The 27,551-nt window shown below is 51.0% G+C and overlaps 2 protein-coding genes across 3 annotated transcripts in view; one reads left to right on the top strand and one right to left on the bottom strand.

Moving 5' to 3' along the window:
* Positions 1–2,120: 2,120 nt before the first annotated feature.
* Positions 2,121–7,020, top strand: PGAM5 (PGAM family member 5, mitochondrial serine/threonine protein phosphatase; the record flags this gene model as incomplete). Its single annotated transcript, XM_021708400.1, has 5 exons — positions 2,121–2,523; positions 3,507–3,632; positions 3,703–3,791; positions 3,962–4,095; positions 5,958–7,020. Coding segments are annotated over 5 exons (903 nt in total), but the record flags the coding sequence as incomplete, so codon positions are not given.
* A 5,525-nt stretch (positions 7,021–12,545) lies between these two features.
* Positions 12,546–27,551, bottom strand: part of ANKLE2 (ankyrin repeat and LEM domain containing 2) — a 26,217-nt gene continuing 11,211 nt past the window's right edge. The window contains exons 7-12 of one of the 2 annotated variants that reach the window (XM_021708401.1): positions 24,409–24,578; positions 22,969–23,075; positions 20,895–21,089; positions 16,196–16,831; positions 13,688–13,819; positions 12,546–12,961 (exon numbers count right to left, since the gene is read on the bottom strand). In XM_021708401.1, the coding sequence (XP_021564076.1) occupies positions 12,760–12,961; positions 13,688–13,819; positions 16,196–16,831; positions 20,895–21,089; positions 22,969–23,075; positions 24,409–24,578 (1,442 nt within the window). In that variant the 3' untranslated portion in view covers positions 12,546–12,759. Of the gene's footprint in view, positions 12,962–13,687; positions 13,820–16,195; positions 16,851–20,894; positions 21,090–22,968; positions 23,076–24,408; positions 24,579–27,551 lie in introns of both variants that reach the window. The other variant, XM_008049729.2, reaches the window with a different exon arrangement.

Here is a 27,551-nt window from a genome sequence, read left to right as displayed (position 1 = left end):
TAAAAGATATTTTTTGAGTTGGGGTCTCACTCCGTTACCCAGGCTGGAGTGCAGTGGCACACTCACGGCCACCCCAGTGTAGACCTGCTGGGCTCTGGCGATCCTTCCACCTTACCTTCCAAGTAGCTGGAACTACAGGTGTGCGCTACTGTGCCCGGCTAATTTTTATTTACATAGAGACAAAGTCTCGTCAAGTTACCCGGGCTGGTCTCAAACCCATGGGCTTAGGCAATCCACTTGCCTCAGCCTCCCAAAGTGCTGGAATTACAGGCTGAGCCACCAAGCCTGGCTTTCTTAGGCCTCTTTAAAGGAACAGATTCACTCTGAGGCTAATGAACTCACTTGAAGTAGCACCACCAGTTGGGCCCCACTGTATCTGGTTTAAGCTGATTTGCTTGTGACGCGCAGACCTGTGAATGGGGGCCGAGGCTGGGGGGCAGTGAGCGGACTCGGTTGGGGGCAAGTCCTCTTGTGTCCATGCAGGGAAGCTCGGGGCCCTGTCTTGCGAAACCTCCAGCCTCTCCTGGGAATCTCACGGCCCTGACTTCCCATTCCTGCCTGTAGCTCCCAAACGTTTCTTCTGCTCCATCCCAGACTCCCCCATCTTTGTCCCTGTGACTCTCGGCCTGGTCGTGTGACAGGCACCCCAGTCCACATGGCCCACATAGAACCCTTGAGTCACCACTGTGCCCTTCCAAAACGTCCTCTCCCACCACTGTCTCCGCTGAGTATGTTCTGGCGGGTTCCACTTGTGCTGTTCCCAGGTCTGCCTCATTTGACTTTTATTTATTTCAAGACCTTTAGGGGTACAAATGGTTTTTGGTTACATGTATGCATTGTATAGGGGCGAAGAGGTCTGGGCTTTGAGTGTACCCTCTACCCTCACTCGTGCACTTGGTGCCTGATAAGTGATTTTCTTTCCTTCCCCGTTTTCCCCCTTCTGAGTCTCCAGTGTCCATGACCCTGTCTCTGTGCCTTTGTAGACCTTTCGTTGAGCTCCCATCTACAAGTGACAATCCACGGTGTTTGGTTTTCCATTCCAACATTAGTTTACTTAGGATGATGGTCTCCAGTTCCATCGAAGTTGCTGCAAAAGACAGGATTTCATTCTTTTTTTCTTTCTTCCTTTTTTTTTTGAGTCAGATCTCACTCTGTGGCCCAGACCAGAGTGCAGTTGCACAATCACAGCTACCGCAGCTTCTGCTTCAGCCTCCTGAGTAGCTGGGACAGCAGATGCACACCGCCATGCCCAGCTAATTTTTTTCTTTTTTGATAGAGATGGGGTCTTGCTATGTTCCCTAGGCTGGTCTTGAACTGCTGGGTCAAGTAGTCCTCCTGCCTTAGCCTCCCAAAGTGCTGGAATTACAGGTGTGAGCCATGGCATCTGGCCTGTCTCATTCTTTTTTATGGCTGAATAGCTATTTTGTGGCGTATATGCACCACTGATCGCCTGAACATTCAACCTTTATTTGCTTCAGTTCTGAGAGCCACCAGATGTTGACCTCTGGCTCCAGCCTCCTCTGTTAGCTCTGGAACAGGCCTCCCTGAAGGCAGGAGTGTTTTCTTCTTCCGTGTCCAGTGTGATAGCCACTACCCCATGTGGCTACCAAGTATTTACAATGTGCTGAGTGAGGCTGGGTGCAGTGGCTGATGCCTGTAATCCCAGCACTTTGGGAGGCCCAGGCAGAATGACCGCTTGAGCCCAGGAGTTTGAGTCTGGCCTGGGCACCATAGCGAGACCCCGACTCTACAAAAATAAAAAAATTAGCTGGGTGTGGTGCCTGTGGTTCCAGCTACTCAAGAGACTGAGGTGGGAGGACTGCTTGAGCCTAGGAGGTGAAGGCTTCAGCTTGGGTGGAGCCAGATCCTGACTCAAAATGTACTTAGTGCAACTGAGATGGAGTTCTGGTTTTTATCTAATTTTAAGTATTTTGAATTTAAACGGCCATGTAACTTGTCGCTGCCATCGGACAGGCTCTGAAGTGTCCTGTTAGTGAGACCACTCTGGCCCCCTGTCGACACTCCCTGCCCTCCCACAGTCCTCTATGATGTGGCATCCTCAGTTACATTCTGGGCTGTCTCCTCCTGCTGCGATTGTCTGCCTCTCCTCTCTCAAACAGGAGTTGCACACGGCTTTGCTTGCCAGCCAGAGAGGCCTGGAGCTAGCGGGGTGGAGGGTGGAGGTGTGCTCTGAGAGGCTGTCTCTCTGGGATGGACCGAAGGCCTTGGCTTCTCCCTGGGGCTCCTTTCAGGCTGACAAATTGGAAATATCGTCTTGTCAGAACTACTCAGAGGTGACTTGGGAACAGGTCTGGGGATGTATCATCTTGTATTTCAACATCAGGCGAGAACCCCTGTCTCTGATCAACCTGCGGAAGAGGAACGTGGAGTCCGGAGAAGAAGAGCTGGCGTCTAGGCTGGACCACTGCAAAGCCAAGGCCACACGGCACATCTTCCTCATCAGGCATTCCCAATACCACGTGGATGGCTCCCTGGAGAAGGACCGCACCCTGACCCCGCTGGGTACGTGTTTGGGGCACAGAGCCCCAAGGAGCCCCTTTGGTCGGCCTTCTTTCTTTGATTTGGAGCCTCTGCTGCCCAGACTGGAGTGCCGTGGCACACTCATGGCCACCAAGTAGCTGGAACTACAGGTGTGCGCGACCATGCCCAGCTAAATTTTTTTTTTCTTTGAGTTGGAGTCTCACTCTGTTGCCCAGACTGGAGTGCAGTGGCCGTTCCCGGCCACCGCAACCTCGACCTGCTGGGCTCCAGTGATCCCTCCGCCTCAGCCTTCCAAGGAGCTGGAACTACAGGTGCACGCTGCCATGCCCGGCTAATTTTTGTGACTTATTCTAGAGACGAGGTCTCACCAAGTTACCCAGGCCGGTCTCGAACCCCCGAGCTCAGGCAGTCATCTCGCCTCGGTCTCCCAACATGCTGGGATTTCAGGCCGAGCCACTGTGCCTGGCCGAGTTCAGAGACAGACGGAGAGGAGGGGTGAGCGGGCCTGTCCCCGGCAGGCCCTGCCCTCCCCTGCAGAGCTGCTGTGGCTCCCGTGTAGAGATGGAAGTGAGGGGTGGACAGATGCCTCAGAGTTCAGTGGACACTGATTTCCTGAGGGTGCTTTCAGCTGAAGCCAGAGGGGTGAGGATACACACTGGCATCCAGTCTGGTTCTCCTGGAATGGTCTCTGACGGCCTGTGGCTGGCGTCCTGGGGAGCCGAGATTCGGTTTTGGGTTGTGATTGGGTGAGGATGGTGCACAGGCCCCTGGTGCTGCCGGTTGCCAGGTGTGGTCATTGTTCGTGGAGTCAGATGCGTTTTCTCTGTGCATGGAGGTACCTGCACTGTCTTGCTGCTTTTACGCATCTAAAGCCTGGCCCTGTTAGGCCCAGGCCCTGTGAGGGTGGGACCGAGGACGTGCTTGTGCTCGCCAGGCTACACTCTTTGTGCAGTGAGAAGGGGGTTCCTGGCACGTGTAATCCTGAGGTGTGTTTCACTTTCAAGGTCGAGAGCAGGCTGAACTCACTGGGCTCCGACTTGCCAGCCTGGGGCTGAAGTTCAATAAAATTGTCCACTCGTCCATGACCCGTGCGATAGAGACCACTGACATCATCAGCAGGCACCTGCCAGGTGAGTGCAGGCTGCAGGGGCGGTGGGGGGACAGTCCGCCGCAGCCCAGGCTCACCATGCTTTCCTGCAGGCGTCTGCAAGGTCAGCACCGACCTGCTGCGGGAAGGCGCCCCCATCGAGCCAGACCCGCCCGTGTCCCACTGGAAGCCAGACGCTGTGGTAAAACACCTCCCCGGCCTCCGCCCCAGGCATCGCTGCCCCCGCAGGCTTGCCCACCCCGTGTCCGCGTCCCAGCCATCTCGGGCTGCCTGGGCCTTGGCGCTTTTGTCCTGCTGACGCCAGCACTGTCCGTTGGCTTCCACACTGACGAGGCCCCGCTCTGCCCCCAGCAGTATTACGAGGACGGGGCCCGAATCGAGGCTGCCTTCAGAAACTACATCCACCGCGCCGACACCAAGCAGGAGGAGGACAGCTACGAGATCTTCATCTGCCATGCCAACGTCATTCGCTACATCGTGTGCAGGTGAGGCCGGGCGGGCTGGGCTGGGCGGGCGGCCCCTTGATGTGGAGAGGGTGGTGTGGAGAGGCATGGCGCAGAGGCGTGGCGCAGGCAGGACTCACGCACCGGCCCTGCCTGCCCTCGGCTGCCCTTGCTGTCGCGGCCTCCCAAGCTGGACGGCGTCTGGACGACCTCCCTCTGGCGTCCTCTTGCCTGCGTTTCGAGAGGCGTATGGACATGGGGAGCCTAGAGCCGACAGTCCCGTGGCAGCTGGCGTGGCTGGCACATGTGGCCTTAGCACACCGGGACTGGGCTGCCTGCCTCTGCTGCTGAGGCCGTCTCGGGACTGTGGCCGTGCTTTCTTGCCTTCGTGGCTCACCGGCTTCTGTTGGTCCCGGTGCTGGCGTCTGTCTAGTGGTGACTTGTGCGTCCCACGTGCTTTACTTGTGGATGTCTGGTGCTCCCCCTGCCTGTGACTGTGAACGTGTGGCTGTCACTCTGCTGCTCAGGCCGCTCCCTGGCAGCTCCTGTGTGTTCCGGACCTGCCTGGCCTCCACTCCCGCGCCACAACGTTCTGGCTCAGGTTATACGAGGCAGCTGCTTCTCTAGGGCGTGCCGGGCCGTAGCTATGTCACAGGGGGCCCCTGGGTGGCAAGGCCGGGTTCAAGCTCATGTTGAAATCCGGCAAAAGGCAGACTTGAGATCAAGGGGTTTCTGCCTCCTCCGCAGGCCCGTCAGGAAACATGGGAGGCCAGGAGCTGCAGTTCCTGTGTGTGATGACAGGTCTGGCAGGGGCGGGATGGGACAGTGCTGTTCTGTGTTGCCCGTTGGAGCCAGGCCCTGGTCTCTGCCTGTTTGTCCCAGGTGGGGTCACCCATGTCCCTCAGGCATATCGCAGGCAAGATCCCAGCAAGAGCCAGGGGTGGCCGGGAGCACCGTGGTCAGGAGGGCGGCAGCCCCAGAACGTGAGGATGTGGGGAGCCTGCAGCTTGGCTCTAGGCCAGATCGAGCACTGCTGATGGTTGGGGTGGCTGGGCCTGGTGCGCGCCACCAAGAGGGGGAGGTCCTCCTTCCTACAGGGCTGCGGCTCAGGCTGTAGCATCGAGCAGATACGGGTCTGTATGAGCCACCCTGCTTCCGCTTGCATGCCTGCATGTGGGCTGTGATTTCGTGGTTTCTGTGCTTGTGTGGACACCACGTTATTGTGTGTCCCAGGACACAGTCACGGAGGTGACATGAATGCTGCAGTACTTGGGAGCTGGGCATGAAGTGACCTGTGCTAGAACATGGCGAAAGGGCCACACTGTCACCGTCCGGCACGTGGGACCACTGTGCTGTCCCGTCTGGGGAGCCCTGCTGGCTGGGGGGGTGACGTGAGGAGGCGTTAAAAGCATGACGTCATGCCGCTTCAGGTCGACGAACTCGATGCGGCTCCCTGAGGGTGGGCTGGCGGGTGAAGGAGGAGACGGCAGCGACCTGTGCGTTTCAGCAGATAAGACTGAAGAGCATCTTTCAGAGCTTGGAGTGCCAGGGGCTGGGCAGCAGCTCTGTCTGGTCCTGGGGAGCCCCACACGGGCGTCCTCACAAATGGGTCTGCTGTGCTGGGTAGCTGCCCCATCCGTTAACACAGAAAGTGGAAGCTCAGTGGTAGGGCTTGGGGGAAGCCAGCGTTCTGATTCCCGTGCAGGTCTGGAGTTGGAGTCGGTCCCTCGTCCTAAAGAGGGACTGATCCCTAGTTGGACGGTCCGTTGACACTGGTCTCGGCCAGCTCCTTCCTCCGAGAAGCCCCTTGCTTGGAGGTAGGAACGGTCCTGCCCCAAGTAGCGGGCCTGGCCCGCCCTGAGAAACCAAGCGCCCACGTGACCTGCTCTTTCTCTTTTCTCCAGAGCTCTGCAGTTTCCACCTGAAGGCTGGCTCCGCCTCTCCCTCAACAATGGCAGCATCACCCACCTGGTGATCCGACCCAACGGCCGAGTAGCACTCAGGACCCTCGGGGACACGGGGTTCATGCCCCCTGACAAGATCACTCGGTCCTGAGGGCCACCCGGGAGGCTTCCCCTCATCCGCTCAAGACCCGGCCCCGGCCTCTCCTTCCCTGTCCTCCTCCGCGGCTCGTGTGGCTTCTAAGGAAGAGGCCGGCAGCAAGGTGAAGCACTGAAAATGCTGCGTTTGGGTCCCGACTTCTGACCTAGGCTGAAGAGGGAGGTCTGGCTCAGGCAGCTTGACTTTCCTGCGAGGTGTCCGCCTCACCACCTGCCAAGATGTCCCGGTGTGCGGGGAGACCTCCCAGGCGGAAGTTGGGCCCGTTGTGGGGACTGAAGCTTGGCAGAGACTGTTGTGTTGGTGACCACAGCTGGCCACGCGGCCCCCTGCTCCACCAGCAAAGCCGGTCAGGCAGGAGGGTGACCCAGGCTCTGTTCACAGCTCATCTCACTTCACACCTTGATTTCCCAAAACCCTTTCGTCGTTTAAAGGCTTTCGTCATCTTGGGTTCTTGCTTTGAAACCAGCTTCTCACTCCAAAGTTAGAGGTCCCAGCAAGGTCGGATCTGAACTCACCTCCTTTTAGGCCTTTCAGGCCTGAGGACGGGCCAGACACACACAGGTGAACTTGGCAGCTGAGGAACGACACGAATCTCTGGAGGTGGCATGACCTTTGACCTTCCTGCTGGTCTCAGAGGAGAGGAGTATCCTTTTTCGGTAAAACGTTCCCGGCTGACAGCTCGATCATAGTTTGCCTCTGGCTAATTGTTTATGGTTATGGGTTAAAATATTTAAACACGTGTCTCTTCCAAATGTTCTGTTAATTTAGGAAAAAACAGTACAGTTTCTATGACATGGTTGTGAACTTTTTCCGTAATCATTACAACTCATTGGGATATTTGATCAATTTCTCTGTCCACTTTAGAAATAACTGTAATAAAATTTTACTGTTTTTTTTTTTAAAGGACTAATTGTGACTGTTTTAAACAGGAAACCTGTGCAGTGTGACAAAGTAGTAGTGTCACCAGGAAGCCCTTTGCTAGTGTCTCATATGCCCAGGGCTGACAGCTTGGCCTGTATTCGCCCTGGCCATCCTGCTCAGAGGACTTCCTGCCAGTGTCTGGAGCCTCCTGGCACCCTTGGCCGGGACAGCAAGCCTGACCCGTGGCTGGAGGCAACAGCCGCAGCTGCTGTGCACTGTTGTCTAGAAGTATTTTCGACAAGTGAGCCTGGGCCTGTACCAAGTTCAAAACCAAAAGTCACAGGTACGTTTGACCTCAGATGGAAATCAGTGGCACTCAGGGTCGCAGCTGAGAAGTGCCCAGGCCCCCTGCACATCACGCCCCTTGACGCAAGACCTCTAGGAATCGGGTAGCACTTAGGAACAAGCCTTCGCCTTGAGTTGGGGCCCAGCCCAAATGTCGGGATGTGGGAGTAGCCACAGGCCAGCTGGCCCTGAGTCCCCAACCGCATTTCAGAGTGTGAATCCAGCTCATGCTGGGAATGAAGCCTTTCAAGTGCGGATGTGGGCATACCTGCTAGGCTCAGGGCTCGAGAAGAGCCCTCACTGGATCACAGGAAACTAGCAACCCAGAAGTGTTCAAGTGCTTCTTCCAACACCCCCTGGATTTGAGATCAAGGATGCGAAGTAAGGCTTTCAGACTTGGAAAAGTTATGCCAAAAACTGAGTTGAGTCATTCTTTTCTAAGAGCACATAGCAATTATAACTGTGTTTCCTTTTTTCTGAAAGCCTACAGCATTGCTATTCCCAGGCAGTCTCCCATCCAAGTCCTAACCAGGCCCAAGCCTGGTTACCTTCTGAGACCAGATGAGATCAGCTGTGTTCAGGGCAGTGTGGTCATGGAGGGTAATATATGTTTTCTTGAATATGAAACTTTTCACAGTTTTCAGTTTCCTTTTCTAATACAAATTCCCAGCAAACTTTTTCATTATTCATTATAAAATATTAGTCAGGTGTGGCAGTTCACATCTGTAATCCCAGCACCTTGGGAGGTGGAGGTGAGATTACCTGAGCCCAGGGGTTCGAGACCATCCTGGGCAATTTGGTGGGACCTCGTCTCTAATAAATCAAAAAATTAGCTGGGCGTGGTGGCACGTGCCTATGCTTCCAGATACTTGGAAGGCAGAGGCGGAATGATTGCCTGAGTCCAGTAGGTTGAGGTTGCAGTGACCATGAGCATGCCACCGCACTCCAGTCTGAGTGAGAGACTCCAACTCAAAAAATAAAAACATGCTTGCTGTTAAGTGCTTCTTCCTTAAATGGCCTTTTCCGGTCAGATAAGGAGGACCTCTTGCTCTGGGAGACGTGCGTTGGCAGTGAGGGCAGCTCCTGGCTTAGCTGGTACCTGGGGGGCAACCCAGTTTCTAAGTGATGAACCCAGGGCAGGTATGGTCAGGAACAAGGCAGGGGAAGGGCAAATGAAGGAATGCAGGGTTGACCGGATGCCAGGACAGTCCCTGGGACCTTCAGCACACGCATTGGCATGTTGTGAATTCTGGGTTGGGCAAGGCCTCACCAGGGGAGGGCAGAGGGCATCTGGACAGGGTCCATTAAAGGGACCCAGTGTGTCATGATGGAAACCACCCCGATTTGGGACAAGTGACGGAAGACAGCACAGGTATTAATAGCAACACACCCTGCGTCTGACCAGAGTGAAGCGGGCATGCCAGGAAGTGGAAGGAAATGGGTGGGAATGACATGCCATTGGGTGGCAGCTGCTGCCCTGAGTGACTATGGTGTCAGTGTTGATTATTTTTTTTTTGAGTCGGAGTCTCACTCTGTCGCCCAGACTGGAGTGCAGTGGGACACTCCTGGTCACCGCAGGCTCGACCTGCTGGGCTCTGGCGATCCTTCCGCCTCAGCCTTCCGAGTAGCTGGAACTACAGGCACACGCTACCACGCCTGGCTAATTTTTTGATTTTATTGTAGAGATGAGGTCTCTTTTATTTATTTATTTTTTTGCGTTGGAGTCTTACTCTGTCACCCAGACTGGAGTGCAGTGGCCACTCCCGAACACCGTAGCCTTGACCTGCTGGGCTCCGGTGATCCTTCCACCTCAGTCTTCCAAGTAGCTGGAACTACAGGCGTGTGCTACCATGCCCAGCTAATTTTTGATTTATTGTAGAGATGAGGTCTCACCAACTTGCCCTGGCGGGTCTCGAATCTGTGGGCTCAGGCAGTTCACTCACCTCAGCCTCCCAAAGCGAGGGATTACATGCTGAGCCACCAAGCCTGGCGATTTTTATTTTTTGTCTCACTCTGCCAGCCACCGCAGCCTCGACTTGCTGGGCTCAGGTGAGCCTTCTACCTCAGCCTTCCAAGTAGCTGGGGCTACAGGTGTGTGCCCCCATGCCCGGCTAATTTTTTGATTTATTGTAGAGATGAGGTCTCGCCAAATTGTCCAGGCTGGTCTTGAACCCCTGGGCTCAGGCCATCCTCTGGCCTCTGCCTCCCAAAGTGCTGGGATTATAGGCATGAGCCACCATGCCCAGCTGGCGACGTCTCTAAAAGGAATACAAGCAAGGGCAGCTGCAGTTAGAGCTTGTGGACGTAAACGCTCAAAAGCAAAAGCACGTGGCTCCCACAGCCCAAGCACAAAGCCTGGTTTGGGAGTGATGCTGCTGTGAGGCCCTGCAAGGCTCCACGGGCCGTGCTCCTTCCCTCCCACACATCCAGTTGTCACCTGAGAGACTCGGTGTGGTCCTTCCATGGTCGGCAAGTGGTCCTGTTGGCAGTGCTCTGGTTGGCTTTTCCCCAGAAATGCACACAGACTTCCAGCATTGCCTCGCCTTCACGTCCACCCCACCATAGCAGAGTGTGCTGTGCATTGCCTCTTTCAAAACAGACTGACACACCAATTGCTACATCATAAGAAAGGCCTCCTGCTGCTGGGGCAGCTATAGAATGTATGCTCGTTCAGCTGATGCCCGTTTCCACCATGGCGTTAGGAAGGAAAGGGGCTAAAGACAGCAAGTAGATCTGAGAATGCCCAGATTCATGCACCGCTTAAAGGGGCAATCTGCCCAGGCACAGGCATGAGATCTTTCAGAAAGCTTAGAATTATTACCACAGGGTTTATGTATTTATTTATTTCAGTAGGAGTCTTACTCTGTCACCTAGGTTGGCATGCTCATGGCCACCATAGCCTCAACCTGCTGGACTCAGGTGATCCTTTCACCTCAGCGTTCCAAGTAGCTGGAACTATAGGCATGTGGCACCACGCCTGGCTAATTTTTTTGATTTATTGAAGAGATGAGGTCTCACCAAGTTGCCCAGGCTGGTCTTGAACCCCTGAGCTCAAGAATCCTCTTGCCTCCGCCTCCCAAAGTGCTGGGATTACAGGCATCATACGACCTGTTATGCCCGGCCACCACAGGGCTTAAAAACTTTTTCATTAAGTGATGTATAAAGTCACCTGGGACACATTAATGCATTCACTGGACCTGGCATCGCCTTGTAAAAACACATGGAGAAGTAGTCAAAGAATGCCTTAAATTTAAGAAAACAAGACAACAGTCTACAAAATGTGAACAAAAACACTTTTAATTTCTGTTTGAATATTTACAACAATATACAGAATATGGTAAAATTTTAGAGTAAACAGATCACCACTATGACTATCTATGTCGTTTTCTTTTGAGAACTAAGATGCCTTTTCAAAACACTGTAATTTTTTAGAATAGAACATGTTTCTGTCTTGCATCGAAGATCTCATTCATGACACAACAAACGAAAATACGCTTTGTAACAAAACAGAATTTTAAAATCTAAATTGTAACTCCTATATTCCTGACCTACCTCTCATCATGGGAAAGAAATAAACTTTTTTAAACAGGTTTCAATTCAGAGTTTTTACAAACAAAACCAATCTTTTTTTTTTGAGTCGGAGTCTCTGGTGCCCAAGGCCGGAGTGCAGTGGCTCACTGCCACCGCAACCTCAACCTGCTGGGTTGAGGTGATCCTTCCACCTCAGCCTTCCAAGTAGCTGGAACTATAGGCACATGCCACCACGACCGACTAATTTATTTACTTTAGAGATGAGGTCTTGCCAAGTTACCCAGGCTGGTCTCGAACCCGTGGGCTCAGGCAATCCTCTCACCTCGGCCTCCTAAAGAGCTGGGATTACAGGCATGAGCCACTGTGCCCGGCCTACAAAACCAATCTTATGCTTATTTATTATCATTGTATATTTCCAAAAAGGAAGTTCAAGGAATTTAAAAATGATTTACCAAAGGCACTAAAGTTGGCAAAAGCATTGGTAGCTTTTCACTTTGGATTCAACACTAGAAATAGTTATGGAATGCTGACTGCTTTGTCTGCTGACACCCAAGAAGAAACCATCCTTGCACGAGGTCATGTCTCCTTGGACATCGTGGCACTGCGCTATGCTGTTACGCCCCTGCACCTCACACTCTGCAGGCCAGAACCACAACAGATGACATCACATGTAACCAAAATGGACTCAAATGAACCTCTAGTTTCTGAACTGCAACGCAATGTTCTTATAGAGGAAATCCCAACTGAAATGAATTCTAAAATAAAGGATACATTTGACATATAGTTGGCTATGTAATCATTTATGCTCAGTGAATCCTCAAAATACATTTCAAAACTAGGGAACAATATACAGATTATTTTATTACCACGACGCTGGCAACTAAATGAAGCAGATGTGAAAGCTCAAGTGCTGGTGAGAAATAAAAATGCATCTTAATTACTGCTGGTGAGTTTTGTGTGACTATCTGCATGACTCCCAGTGGCTAGAAGACTCCTCCCAAGATCTTACTCTGATCGATCGTTCAACTGTTTTCAATGAACGACCCACATCACTGCAAGTCCGAGACACACTCCGGTCTGACTCCTTGCCATCCGTCCTCTCACTTCATCTGAACAGTGAGGATCAGCTGGCCACCAGCAGGGACTTGAACATCATCAGGTACCAGGAAGCCTAAGGGACTCCCCCGCGAAAGACAGAATGACACGTGACACATCTGTTCTAAACGGTGAGCTGCAGTAAGTACAGGCATTGCAGGGCTGTCCCTGCTAATGGCTCAATCCACAGCGTTCACTCAGATGTGCTGGTCACTACATGATGGCCTGTTAGTAACCTGCCTCAGCGCCTGCTTCTCTGCTACATTTTAGACCTAGTATGTTTCCTTACTGCATTGACATTTTTCAGAAAACTTGTATCTGAGTTTGCTTTCATTAACTTCTTACAAAATACCAGAAAGCTAAACTTTTTTTTTTTTTTTTGAGTTGGAGTCTCACTCTCGCCCAGACTGGAGTGCAGTGGCCGCTCCCAGCCACTGCAGCCTCCACCTGCTGGGCTCCAGCGATCCTTCCGCCTCAGCCTTCCGAGTAGCTGGAACTACAGGCGCGTGCTACCACGCCCGGCTAATTTTTTGATTTATTGTAGAGATGAGGTCTCGCTGCCCAGGCGGGTCTCGAACCCGCGGGCTCAGACAATTCACTCACTTCAGCCTCCCAAAGGCGCGGGATTACAGGCTGAGCCACCAAGCCCGGCTAGAAATCTAAACTTTATACAGAACATCTGAATTTCTAAAATTCTTATTCTTATCCTCAAAGTGAGGATTAATAAGTTAATCAGAATAAATTCTTCTGTGAAATTTTAGCAACACATTACCCTTTCTTTACAAATGAAAAATGAAATAGCCCATCACCGACCTACAGGGCTGCTAGCTCGGTAAGGTGAGCCATCCTGCGGAGCGGGCTCCCGTGCGCGGGGCTGTACCGCCCAGGGCTGCCCAGACCAGGCTTCCCGGGGCTGCTCCCGGTGGCACCGCTCCTCCCCAGGCTGTAGCTGTAAGTGCAGCCAAGATCCGACAGCTGAGACTTGAACTTTCCTTTCAGCGCAGGGCTTGACCAACTAAGGAAACCAAGAAAGGTCTGTTAGCAGACAGGTGCATTCAGAGAGCAACAGTGAATTAATGGTGTAGGGAGGACATCGGCTGGGCATCTGGGCACATGTACCCAGCAGAGAAGAGGTGGCTCACGCCTATGATCCTAGCAATTTGGGAGGCCAAGGCAAGAGTATTGCTTGAGCCCAAGAGTTAGAGACCAGCCAGGGAAAGATAGCAAGCCCTTGTCTCTACAAAAAATTAAAAAATATGCCAGGCGTGGTGGTGACGCCCGTAGTCCCAGCTACTCAGGAGTCTGAGGTGGAAGGATCTCCTGAGCCCAGCAGGGCGAGGCTGTGGTGAGCTGTGATCATGTTACTGCCCTCCAGCCTGGGAGGCAGAGTGAGACCCCAACTCAATAAAACAAAACCAAGCCCACAAAAAAGTACATATGGATCTTCCAATCTTCCACAAGAATCCCACGTGACCTAGGATGTAAGTCTTGGCTGTGTCCACCCGACACCCTCAGCCTGCCGGCAGCAGATCCATCTGTTTTTCCACCTGAGAGAGACGTGACAACAGTGAGCTCAGGCTATGCCAGAGAGCCACACATGTGAACCTAGCCAGGGGACTTCTAGCCGGGGGACTGCCACCACCAGCTCATTCACATGAACTAGAGCCGAAGCATCCCAGAAGCTAGCTTCCAGTAACCACCCTGGGACAAGCCAGATGGTTCTTTGGGGTCCGACGGGTACCTCTGTCTGTCTGATGGGGAGTAGCACAGGACGGAGTTCTTCCACCTGTGGACAGCGGGGTACTGACGAGGGTCGATGTGTGCACAGTCCAGAGCGGCCAACACATCCCGGTCGAGTTTCGATGGCTCTTCTCTGGAATACATAACAAGAGGGATTCGAGAAAAAGCAAAAACACCTTTGTTTAAAAAAACAGACATCAGGGGCAGGGCTCGGTGGCCCAGCCTGTAATCCAAGCACTTTGGGAGGCCGAGGCGAGTAGATTGCCTGAGTCTGTGAGTTCGAGACCAGCCTGGGCAACTTGGTCAGACTTTGTCTCTACAATAAATAAAAAATTAGCCAGGCACAGTAGTGTGTGCCTGTAATTCCAGCTACTTGGAAGGCTGAGGAGGAAGGATTGCTGGAGCTCAGCAGGTCAACACTGGGGTAGCCGTGAGTGTGTCACTGCACTCTAGCCTGGGTGACAGAATGAGACTCCAACTCACAACCCCTCCCCCCAAAAAAAACCAGACATCAGAAATATCACTACATTTTTTTTTTTAATTTTTTATTTTTTGAGTTGGAGTCTCACTCTGTCGCCAGGCTGCAGTGCAGTGGCACGATCACAGCTCACTGCAGCCTTGACCTGGGCTCAAGAGATCCTCCTGCCTCAGCCTCCCAAGTAGTTGAGATTATAACACATGCTACCATGCCCAGCTAATTAAAAAAAATTTTTTTGAAGAGCTAAATTCTCATGTGTTGCTCAAGCCAGTTTCAAACTCCTGGCCTCCAACAATCCTCCCACCTAGGTCTCCCAAAGTTCTGGGATTACAGGTGTGAGCTACCATACCTAGTCCTAAAATATCACTGCATTTTTTTTTTTTAAGTCGGAGTCTCAATCTGTCACCCAGGTTGGAATGTAGTGGCATGTTCATGGCCACCACAGCCTCAACCTGTTTGGGGCTCAGGTGATCCTTCCACCTCAGCCTTCCAAGTAGCTGGAACTATAGGCACATACCACCACGCCTGGCTAATTTTTTGATTTACTGTAGAAACAAGGTCTTGCCAAGGTGCCCAGGCTGGTATCGAACCAGTGGGCTCAGGCAATCCTCTCGCCTTGGCCTCCCAAAGTGCTGGCATTACAGGTGTGAACCACTAAGCCCAGCTATATCACTACATTAAAAAAAATTTTTTATCTTTTTTTTTTTTTTTGAGTTGGAGTCTCACTCAGTTACCCAGACTGGAGTGCACTGGCCACTCCCAGCCACTGCAGCCTCAACCCACTGGGCTCCGGTGATCCTTCCGCCTCAGCCTTCCGAGTAGCCGGAATTACAGGCACGCGCTACCATGCCTGGCTGATTTTTTGATTTATTGTAGAGATGAGGTCTCGCCAAGTTGCCCACGCGGGTCTCGAACCCGCAGGCTCAGGCAATCCACTCACCTCAGCCTCCCAAAGCACGGGATTACAGGCTGAGCCACCGAGCCCGGCTAAAATTTTTATCTTTATTAACGATTTTTTTAGATACAGGGTCTTTCACTGTTACCCAGGCTCGAGTGAAATGTTACAATCATGTCTCAAGCAAATCCCTCCCCCTTGGCCTCCCAAAGTGCTGGGATTACAAGTTCCCAGCCCTCACTACATTCAAGAACCAAAACTGGGTTTGGTGGCTCACACCTGTAATCTCAAGAAGGTGGAGATGATAGGACTGCTTGAACTCAGGGGTGCAAGACCAGCCTGAGCAACATGGGAGATCTTGTCTTTACAATAAATCAAAAAAATTCGCTGGGCATGGTGGTACTTGCTTGTGGTTCCAGCTACATGGAAGGCTGAGGCAGAAGAATCACTGGAGCCCAGCAGGTTGACATTGGGGTGGCCATGGGTGTGCTACTGCACTCCAGCCTGTGCAAGAGTGAGACTGCAACTCAAAAAAAAAAAAGAACCCAGCACACAACAAGAGTGTGGAAGAATAAATCTGGCCTGAGCATGTGTAACTACTGAACAGTCCCAAGTGTCTCAGGGCATTAACTTCCAGGGAACCATGGGCCAATCTGCAGTGGGAGGTGTCCCCAAACTCAGGGAGGTGGATGAGGACTCATTGTCCCATGAGGAGAATGCAGGAGAGGCAGGTCTTCAAGACCCTGCTGGACGCCAGCTGGGCTTTCTGTGGCAGCGGACCCGCCTGCTGTTAAAACACGCTTTGCATATTTCCACTTCAGAAGACACATTAGGCTGGGACTTCTGCCACCTGGAGGACTGAGACTGACCCCAATATGGGTTTTCTTCCTCAAACAAATTCTGGACTTGTTTTAAATACATTCTTTCATTCTCGTGGCCTGTCCTTCCCTAGCAAGTAACACAAGACACCAGGACTAGCCACAGTCCAACTGGAAGAAGACCCTGAAGGACACTCGGAAGTTACAGACTCAGAGACGGGAACCCCAAGTGCAGGTCAAGTCAGATTGTGGGAAGAGAAAAAGTTTAAAGGAACTACACACAGTGCCACAAGCACCCACACAGCAGCACACTCCTACCCAAAAAGGAAGAGCCTCTTGGCGGGTTCCCTTGTGGCCAGGGGGGACACAGGAGGTGGCACAGCCTGGGACTCGGGACCACACCCGAGCGGGGCCTCACGCTGGGGGCCACTGGGACCCAAGGACATTTTGGCAATCCTGGCTGACATTTCACTTTCTGTCCTCTGGTTATTCCCCAGTTGGCCAGCAGCAGCAGGAGGTGCTAACAAGTCACTTTCCACTGCATCCGTTCTTGGAGTCAGAACCTTCTCGTCTTTGGTTTCCATGATATTTTCGCTTGGTGTCTTGGAAAAGCCATGGCCTGGGTTTTGCAGGCTCAGTTCATCAAACGCAGTCAAGCCGGAGCCAGGTGACGGATGGGCTTCTCTCCCACCGGGCACCTCTAGCCGCTTCCCAGCTGGTGTCTCGCTGTGGCTCCGGCGGCTGCAGAGACCATTTCTGCTGCTGGGGGCACGGCGGGGCTCTGCGGCTTCTATGAAGTCTGCTTTCTGCCCCAAGGAGCGGGTGCTACAGCCTGAGCTCGCAAAAGCACTGAGTGCGGGCTGGCTATTGTTTAGAGCCGTGTTCTGCCGATTTTTAATTTCTTCCAAGCTCATGTCATCTTCATCTAGAAAAGCCCGCACAGAAATGGAATTGCTGCACTTCGGGCCGCTGCCTGTGAGGGTGACAAAGGAGCAGTTAGTGTATGGACAGGGGCTGGCCGCTCCAGCTCGGGACGGATTTCTGAGACCCAAGCAACATGTGACTTTTTTTTTTTTTGAGTTGGAGTCTCGCTCTGTTGCCCAGATTGGAGTGCAGTGGCCGCTCCTGGCCACCACAGCCTCGACCTGCTGGGCTCCAGCGATCCTTCCGCCTCAGCCTTCCGAGTAGCCGGAATTACAGGCGCGCACTACCATGCCCGGCTGATTTTTTGATTTTCTGTAGAGATGAGGTCTCGCCAAGTTGCCCAGGCAGGTCTCGAACCCCCACGCTCAGGCAATTCACTCACCTCAGCCTCCCAAAGGCACGGGATTACAGGCTGAGCCACCAAGCCCGGCTACATGTGACTCTTACATCCACAACCTCCTCATCCAATCTCAACACCAAAACCACCCACGTGACTCCTTGGAAAGGGCGAGTAGGAGGCGGCACACAGAAACAAAGCTTCCAGGCCTGGCTCTCCTCCCTCAAAGGCAGGACAATGTCAAGGAAGGCCACAGGCAGAACCAGGTGTTGGGTAGGTGACGGCCACACCCCCACTACCCTCCAGCTCTAATGTGGGATCCCAGGGGCTCTGAGTGTCAGGATGCCCTGCAGGGCTCTGCAAGATTGCCTAGAACAAGGCCATGTGGCAGTACAGCTCACTTCTGTATTCTGTGAATACAATACATAAGAACGACTGGAGAGCAGTGCTGTCCAACAGATAACACACATCCTGTTTCTGGTGTTCAAGATAGCAGCCCCAGACCATGCGGCTACTGAGCACGTGAAATGAAGTGTGGCTTATGAAAGGTGGTAACTTTATTTAACTGAAACGTAAGCAGTCACACGAGACAACAGAGAAGTTAGTTAGGCACCACCATCCGCTCCAGTACAACAAAGTCAGATGTGAATGCGTCCAGGGTCACGAGTGCTAGGTCTCTCTCTAGTTACATGTTTTAGACTTAAGAATTGTTTCTTTAAATTTAATGCAATGTACGTGTGGATCGTTTTCATTTTCTTCTCATCATTTCAAGAAGTTTATTTTGTAAATTAAGTGCCTTGTGGGCTCATGGCTCAATTTTAGCCTTTATTGTACATGTGTTTTAAGTTTTTACTTCGGCAGATTCAAATCTCTATTAGCAAGTTTCTGCATTTTTTTAAAAAACTACTTTGTGTTTAACACAGCTTACTTGTTCAGTTTTATTTCTGATACTGACAAAAGCTTTTCTTTTTTGAGTTGGAATCTCACTCTGTGGCCCAGGCTAGAGTGCAGAGGCAAGTCCATAGCCGCCGCAGCCTTGACCTTTTGGGCTAAGGCAATCCCTCCTCCTCCGCCTTCCAAATAGCTGGAATTATAGGCATGCACTACCACACCCGGCTAATTTTTTGGTTTACTGTAGAGACGAGGTCTCACCAACTTGCCTAGGCTGATCTTGAACCCCTGGGCTCAGGCAATCCTCTCGCCTCTGCCTCCCAAAGTGCTGGCATGACAGGTCCACAAAAGCTTTTCTAAGATGAAACGTGACGTTCCAATAGATCCTACTGGACCAAGGGTTCAATCGTTTCAGCAGTGATGAGCAGCTCCCTTACAAGCTTGGGGCTCCCTGGGGGCTGCTCCCTCACAGGCCCTCGTTCCAGGAAGTGCTCCTTCAGAGGCTGTGAACTCCCTGGGAATGCTCTCTCATGGACCATAGGCTCCCTGGGAAGTGCTCCCTCATGAGCTACAGGCTCCTTGGGATATGGCCACAGCAGAGGCCCTGCCAGGGGAGGAGGACGCAGGTCTATGCCAGTTAGGACAGAAGCGCATCTGGGAGAAAGCTGCAGGGACTGACTCAATGGTGGTTCCTCTCTCCCTTCTTCCCTGGGCTTCCTCCAATTCATTTCCGTTCACTGTTTTGTTTTAGATTTTAAATTTTCTTCTGATCACAGATTGATATGTGCTAGTCTGGAAATCTGGAAAATGTTTTTTTTTTTCTTTTTTTGAGTTGGAATCCCACTCTGTCACCCAGATTGGAGTGCAGTGGCCGCTCCCGGTCCCTGCAGCCTCGACCTGGTGGGCCCCGGCGATCCTTCCGCCTCAGCCTTCCAAGTAGCTGGGACTACAGGCACGCACTAACACACCCAGCTAATTTTCTGATTTATTGTAGAGATGAGGTCTCGCCAAGTTGCCCAGGCGGGTCTCGAACCCGTGGGCTCAGGGCCATCCACTCACCTCAGCCTCCCAAAACGCAGGACTACAGGCTGAGCCACCGAGCCTGGCTTTGGAAAACGTTTTCAAGGGAGCCATGCTCCCAACAGGGGAAGGCTGTGAACACCCCAGCATTTTCTCCTGTGCAAATACGTTTAACAAATTAACAGAAATTATGTAGTTTTCTCGTTTTTTCCTACCCGTTAATTGTAAACAGTGCTCCACATAATTTAGTATTCTCTAAAAACATGAATTTTGTTGTTTTCTGCACCTGAGTCTCACTCTGTTGCCCAGGCTGGAGTGCAGTGACACATGGCTACTGCAGCCTTGGGCTCAGGCAATCCTTCCGCCTCAGGCTTCCAAGTAGCTGGGACTACAGGTGCATGCCACCACACCCGGCTTATTTATTAATTTAGCTTTGGAGTCTCACTCTGTTGCTAGGCTGGATTGCAGCAGCACACTCACGGCTACCACAGCCTTGACCTGCTGGGATTAGACAATCCTTCTGCCTCAGCCTCCCAAGTAGTTGGAACTACACGCGCATGCTACCACATCCAGCTTATTTTTTGACTTATGTGGAGATGAGGTCTCACCAAGTTGCCCAGGCTGATCTCGAACTCCTGAGCTCAGGCAATCCTCTTGCCTTGGCTAATTGATTTATTATAGAAACGAGGTCTTGACAAGTTGCCTCCTAGGCTGGCCCTGAACTCCTGGGCTCAGGCAATCCTCTCGCCTGGGAGATTACAGGTATGAGCAACTGCGCCCAGCTGAAAACATGATTTTCAACTCTGCAGATGAACAGAACAAATTTTCAACCAATCCTCAATTGTTGGCCAGGTTTTTACGGTTTCATAAACACTGCTGGGCGACCTGCTCTCTTGCCTCTCTCCCTGGAATTGGCTCTTTGGACCATGCAGGCTGCTTCCTAGGGATGGGACAACACTCTATGGTGTGTTTGGGTATGTGAGAACCTCACTGGTCATGGGCCCTCCTCTCATTGGTCTACACTGTTTTTTTTTTTTGAGTTGGAGTCTCACTCCATTTCCCAGGATGGAGTGCAGTGGCACACTCACTGCTACCCCAGCATTGATCTGATGGGCTCCAGCGATCCTTCTGCCTCAGCCTTCCAAGTAGCTACAGGTGTGCACTACCACGCCCAGATAATTTTTGATGTATTATTGAGATGAGGTCTTGCCAAGGTGCCTGAGCTGGTCTTGAACCCGCAGGCTCAGGCAATCCACTCGCCTCGGTCTCCCAAAGTGCTGGGATTACAGGCTGAGCCACCAAGCCCGGTCGGTCTACACTGTTTTAAAGGTGTATTTCTCTTATCACTAGTAAGATACATTCTTTTATCTACTTTGGAGACTCTTGCTCATGTCACTTTGAAGTACTTTTGTCTTTTTTTACTCTTTATATTATCCTTATTTTAATGTTGTTGATGTTTTTAATGAGTTACTTTTAAGTTTTGTGTAGTGAAAGGAAGCTCTTCCATTCACTGCTTTTGTGCTTTTAAAGCACTTTGACCTGATGTCTGATAAATGCACGCTGGTATTCTGGCATGCGGTCCTCCTCTCCTTTCCTGAACACATGCCAGCTCTAAAATATTATCCTCTCAGTTCGCGGAGTTCAGCTTTTGAGTTTTGGGAAAATGGCACAGAATGAAGCTACACATGGGTAAAACAAGCTGAAGCAGAAAGAGCAATGCTGCATGCAGTTAAGTGTGTTCTTCGTGCACACCTACACCCTTCTTAGCACTGACCTAAGGAAAAGTATCCCACTTTTACACAGCAACAGGAGCAAGATGAGAACGTCCTGTGGCTGCACGCTCACTTACCTGGGGTGGGAGCCCCGTGTGGGCAGTAGGCTGCCTCATCTCTTGTGCCTTGGCAAGCCTTTTTGCCCATTTCCTGCTGAGTGAGATATTCCTCTAGTCTTTGCAGGCCCTCCTGGGAAGACAGATCAACAAAACAGCCCAGAAATTCCCAGTATTCAACCCAGGGATACCCCCGCTCATGAGCTAGCTCCCTGTAAGAAATAAGACACAATTAACCAGTTATGAAACCAGTAAAAACTCTCACAGAACTGACTATACACAAAATAGCCACTAATGCTCCAAGTGCCAAAACAATGTCTACAGTCTTGGTTATAACTTTATTTTATCCTTAAGTTGGGGCTAAAATAGTATTTTGGATTTTTTTTTTAAAGTCATTTTTCCTTGTTCAGGTTTATCATGTTCAAATAGTCTGCATGTTCAAGCCAGGCATGGTGGCTCATGCCTTTAATCTCAGCACTTTGGGAGGTTGAGGTGAGATTGCCTGAGCCCAGGGGTTCAACAACAACCTGGACAACATGGTGAGACCTCGTCTCTACAATAAATCAAAAAATTAGCTGGGCTCCGTGGCTCAGCCTGTAATCCCGTGCCTTGGGAGGCTGAGGTGAGTGGATTGCCTGAGCCCACGGGTTCGAGACCCACCTGGGCAACTTGGCGAGACCTCATCTCTACAATAAATCAAAAAATTAGCTGGGCGTGGTAGAGCATGCCTGTAGTTCCAGCTACTTGGAAGGCTGAGGTGGAAGGATCGCTGGAGCCCAGCAGGTTGAGCTTGCAGTGGCTGGGAGCGGCCATTACACTCCAGTCTGGGCGACAGAGTGAGACTCCAACTCAAAAAAAAAAAAAATAAATAAATAAATAAATAAATAAATAAAGTAGCCGGGTGCAGTAGTGCAGGCCTGAAGTACCAGCTACTTGGAAGGGTGAGGTGGAAGGATCACCTGAGGCCACTAGGTTGAGACTGTGGTGGCCATGAGAATGCCACTGCACTCTAGCCTGGGTGACAGAGTGAGACTCCGACTCAACCGCCCCCCCCAAAACCAAACATTCTGCATTTCTCTTAACAGGATAACCAGAACCCAGCACAGTTCTCCCCTGAAGAGCTTCATGTGACTGAGTGAACTCACCACTGGAAGAAAGGAGGCCTCAGCCCAAGCACACCCTCACACCAACCAACACACATCATGATAAAAGGTCAAACAGTAAAACTCTACCAACAAATTTACTTTCTCATTTCCATGAAACGACTCTATGAAGTTGTACGTGATTCCAGTTATAGCCAGACACATAAACATTTAGAGGGACTCTTCAGCTTCAAGTTGTAAATCTGAAACTGGGCACTTATTTTGAGAACCCCACAAAGCTTTGTTTGACTATCCAGTTTTGTGGTTGAGGACTTTTAAACATTTTTGTTTTTAATACAGGATCTCACTCTGTTGCCCAGGCTGAAGTGCAGTGGCACAATCACAGGCCACTGTAGCCTCGACTTCCTGGGCTCAAGCAATCCTACCACCTCAGCCTCCCAAGTAGCTGGGATTACAGATGTGCACCACCACACCTGGCTGATTTTTAAAATTTTTTGTAGAGACAGGGTCTACTATGTTGTCCAGGTTGGTCTTGAATGCCTGGCCTCAAGCAGTTCTCCTGCTTTGGCCACTCGAAGTGCTGGGATTACAGGCTTGAGCCACCTTGCCCAGTCACCTTTCTTTCCCCCGTTTCTAGCCACACCTGCCTGCCTCTCTGTGTTTTATACAGAGGGAGCATGTTTCATTATTCCCTCCCCCCCCCCAAGAAAACATCCATTCAGCCAGTACCTTATGCAAAATATTAAGATCCCTTAGAAATATGTTGCAGAATTGCTCTAACGTCTGGGAAAGGACTGTTTTAAGTGATAATTCTGCAATACAAGTTGCAGTGTGTACAACATTTACAAGGAATTAGACCTTAATGAAAAGAACAGAATCTCCCAGTCAGTGATTCCTGGGAACGAGTGCTTTGAAAGCAGCCATCATCATCCTTCAGCCCATAGCCATGAGCACCCTCCACAGTATCACTGTGCAGCCCTGAAAGTACCTTCCCACTCTCTCAAAGCCTCTTTCTGGATCAGATTTCCTGACGTTGTGAAAGAAGCCTGCTTTCTCTCGCGGTGGAGTTTTCCAGAGTTTGCGAAAATCTTCTGCCTATGAAGAAAAAAAGGATTAAGACATGCTGTGTTATTGTGCAGTCCACCCAGGGAAACCTAAAGAACCACGAGCATCGTGGGCCGTGCCTGTCTCTCCACATCCTTTCTCTCCCGCTTTGTTAACAGAACCCTGGGCCACATGGCTGCACACCTACTCCAGCCTTCGTGAGGGAGGGGGTCTCTGCTCTTTAAGGGAGGGCAGTCTTTTCTCCTGTGGCCTGGCCTGGGTTGAGGGTCAGGTCTGCTCCAGAAGTGCCCACACACGAGGCCTCCCCTGAGCATAGCAGATATCTTGGAGCTGCCACTCCCACAGCACAAATAATACTCTTCCTTTCACATGAGAAGAAAATCAGTATTTATCTTTGAGTCTCTCTATAGAGGTTATGTTTTATGGAACTGGTCTAATTCTAATACCACCTCATTTTGGATACATTTTTTTTTTGAGTTGGAGTCTCACTCTTGTCATCCAGGCTGGAGTGCAGTGGCATGCTCACGGCCACTGCAGCTTTGACCTGCTGGGCTTAGGAGATCCTTCCACCTCAGCCTTCCAAGTAAGTGTTAAGTACAGATGCACGCCACCACGCCCGACTAGTTTTTGTGATTTACTGTAGAGATGAGGTCTCACCAAGTTGCCCAGACTGGTCTCGAACCCCTGGGCTCAGGTAATCCTCTCACCTCGGCCTCCCAAAGTGCTGGGATTACAGGCTGAGTCACCACACCTAGCCTTGGAGATAATTTTAGAGTTGAAGGGTTTTAGCACGAGGTGACAAACAGGTCAGTGTATGAAATACTTCAGTAGGAGAAAGAGTTGCCAATTGTAAACCTGACAATGTGTTATACACAATGTGTATAACCTTTGACCCAGCAACACGACCACGAAGGGCCTGAGCATCAGGGTTGGGTCAAGCCCTAAGGGGCTGAGGCCTGGGCACATATGAAAGAAAGGAGGAGATGCGGGAGCCATGACCCCGGGGGAAACTCAGTCCAGAGGTGAACTGGAAGGAGCTGAGACGGGTCATTGATGTGGACAGAAAAAAGGGGACGACACTCGCAGGACAGGGCTGGCTCAGGGCCCTGTCTCTCCATAAAGTGTGAGCTCCCTGTACATCCACCCTGACCCGCAGGAAGCAAGGCCGGGAACATGGATTTCTCCGGTACATGTTGTGAAACCTCGTCACCAACTCACCGATCAATGGTTTTAGGCAAGGATGACTCTGAGGTTCCATGAGACCTGGTCCCTAACTCCAAGCATAAAGCTATAGGATAGATTATTCTGCACTGCGGTGTGGGACACTCAGAAGCTGGTTCCAGAAGCTTCCACAGCAGCTCACCTTGGATGGACTCAGGGGCCCAGCAAAGGCTCTCAGGGTCAGCACAGGGTCTCTGGGACTGCCCCCATAGCGGCTGACATGAGAGACCTCAGCTGTTTGGTCTGAGGACCACAGCTCCCCGATGACTGGAGAAGTGTCTTCTGCTCTTAGAAGCGGCACGTAGTAGTGACCTGAGAAAAAGACAGGCATTGGCTCCAGGCTTCTATGCCCCTCAGCGCCTCAGGTTTAGGAGGTCAACATGGGGAATAATGCAGCATTTACCACAGCTTCTGCAAATCGATTATAATGATTTTAGAAAAAGAACCTCATGAGCTCTGCAGCCAGCAGGAAGCTGGTGCCAGAGCTCACTTAACCTAGCCAGCTTCACTTCTTCCTCTACAAAGAAAGAAAAGAAAGCAAAGAAAGCCCCAGGTAGCGAAAGGATGGGCTAGACTTGAGTGAACAAGATAGCACACAACAAGAGTTTAAGACGTTAAAGACGATTGCATCTTGTTCCTTCTCAACTCCTTACTGGATTTTACAACTGAATATGCATCTCCAAACAATCTGGAGCAGGGCAGAGGTTCACACCTATTATCCTAGTACTGTGAGAGGCAGAGGCGAGAGGATCACTTGAGCCCAGGAGTTCGAGACTAGCCTAGGCAACATAGTAAGACCTCAACTCTACAAAAAAATAAATAAATAAATTAGGACATGGCAGTGTGTGCCTGTAGTCCCGGCTACTCTGGAAGCTGAGGTGGAAGGTTGTGCCACTGCACTCCAGCCTGGGTAACAGAGTGAGACCCCCAACTAAAAAAAAAAAATCTGGAATCACGTGGCACTTGACTTCAAGCATGGAAGGAAGAGAGGAGAAGTGGTGCTGTGAGATTCCACAGGATAGAGTAGTAAAGTCCCATGAGACGCGGTGGTGAGGTCACACACCACCTCATTCTGCTCCATGCCCAGCCCTGGAGACCAGGAGGTATGGCCAGTGGTGCTCTCATTTGTGCCTAGAAACTTTTTATTTTAAATGATTATCATGGTATACTTTTAATGTTTTCCTAATTGTAAAAGTAATATAATTTTTCATTCTAGAGTATGTTGAAAACCAGAGTAACTGAAATTCCAGATTTTGCATATTAATATCTTAAATATGCATCACAGTTAATGGTATTTTACAGGTAATTGTCAGGTTTTCTCCCTTTTAGTGAGACATGAAATAATGGTGACCTCTTTTGAACGTATGTGGTACAATTTACCTGGAACTACCCATGAAATCCTAATGACTTTTTGGCATATCTGTTTGAAGTCCTTTTAAAAATTTCTATCTGCAGACTTGGACTTGAGCGTCTCAAAAATTTTGTATCGGGCCTTTTGGTCCTCTTAAGCCTCACAGCACTTCAAGGCTCCATCTTGCCTCGACCCAGGTGTGGGTCTCTGGCTGGGTAAAATGAGGGCCTGAGGGATCACCCTGAGTCCCAGCCCGGCAGAAACGTGGACGCTGAAGTGCTGTTTTCTCCTTGGACAAAACACTTGATGAACACATTTTAGGAGTGACAGCATTATACTGTCACCAAGAGGAGACGACTTATCAGACGGAACTGCTATCTAATCATCCCAAGTATTGCTTGACGTCAACATCTGAAACCATTCATGACAGTGTGGGTTGAAAATCTGCAGAGTAAATCGGTCTGTGTAGTTATTAGGGATGTAACACAACTATGTGTTCCTGGGGCCCTCTTCAAAGGCTCAAGCTGGGCTCTGGGAGTGAGGCCAGACAGCCTGAAGAGGACATCTCCACAGCACCACCAGAATGCTGGGACCCACCTCCTGTGTACATCTGTGTACACTTAGTATAATTAACAGATTCCTAGGCCTGGAAGAAATCAGGGGACAAGTGAGACTCTGAATACTTTAGACTTGGGATTGGCAAACTTTAAAAAAATGTTTTATTTTAGTAGAGATGGGGTTTCACTATGTTGCCCAGACTAGTCTCGGACTCCTGGCCTCAAGTGATCCTCCCACCCAGGCCTCTCAAAGTGCTGGGATTATAGGCATGAGCCATCATGCCCAGCCCTGGCACACTTTTTCTATAAAAGGGCAGCTAGTAAATCATCAGGTTCAGTGGGCCACACAGTTTCTGTGTATTGGGAAAGCACCCAAAGATGATGTGCAAACGCACGGTCACGACTCTGTGCCAATAAAACTTTAGCCACAAAAGCCAGTGGGCTGGGCAGCCATCTGCTGGACCCCTGATTTAAATGGAGACCCATGGAATTTTAGATAGGAATGGATTCTAAGAGAGAGAAAACTGGCAGGAGTCAAAGAGCCTCTAGGGTCTGCTGCAGCCTTGCTCAGCAAGCAGCAGCACCAGACGTGGCTGAAGGTGGCACAGAAAGGCACTCCCCACGCCTCCTTCAGAAATGCATGGAAAACTGCCTCTCGGCCAGCATTCCACATGTCTGACGCCTACAAGCCACCAAGCTCAGAAGCCAACAACTGGAAGCTCCTGACCTAAGACACAGGCTACCGCAGGGGCAGGGACTAGGAGAGCTGAGGGAGGAGCCACTCTGGGAGTTTACCAAGGAGGGGAGGAGGAAGAGGGAGGCAGGCTGCACAGCAGGGGCTTCAGAATAAAGGACTGGCAGGGAGCAACACCCTCCTGGACAAAACAAGCCACGGACAAAAGCCCAACTGGCCAACCAGCCAGGGGCTCTGGGCCGCTGCACTGTTCTTTGCCAACCTGCAGGGCTCCCTGAAGAGAAGCGATCACAAAGAAACCTGCCATATGAAAGTCAGAGATATGGGGGGAGGTCATGAGCAACAGTCTATGACCGTCAGCTCTAGGAAAAAAGAAGTTCAAAGAACAGACACAGGACTTCAGAGAAGGAACTATATGAAAACAGGATAATCTTGGTGGTTCATGCCTTTAATCCCAGCAAAACAGGAGGCTGAGGCAAGAGGAACACTTGAGCCCAAGAGTTTGAGGTCAGCCTGGGCAACATAGTGTGACAGTCTTTCAAAAATAAAAAAGAAGCCAGGCTTGGTGGCTCAGCCCGTAATCCCGCGCCTTTGGGAGGCTGTGAGTGGACTGCCTGAGCCCACGGGTTCGAGACCCGCCCGAGCAACTTGGTGAGACCTCATCTCTACAATAAATCAAAAAT

This window comes from Carlito syrichta, unplaced genomic scaffold, assembly GCF_000164805.1.
Source record: "Carlito syrichta isolate Samal-C Ts95f unplaced genomic scaffold, Tarsius_syrichta-2.0.1 Scaffold136261, whole genome shotgun sequence".
Taxonomy (NCBI): domain Eukaryota; kingdom Metazoa; phylum Chordata; class Mammalia; order Primates; family Tarsiidae; genus Carlito; species Carlito syrichta.
Note: the sequence above shows the minus strand (reverse complement) of the source record. Positions and strands in the feature narration are given on the sequence as shown.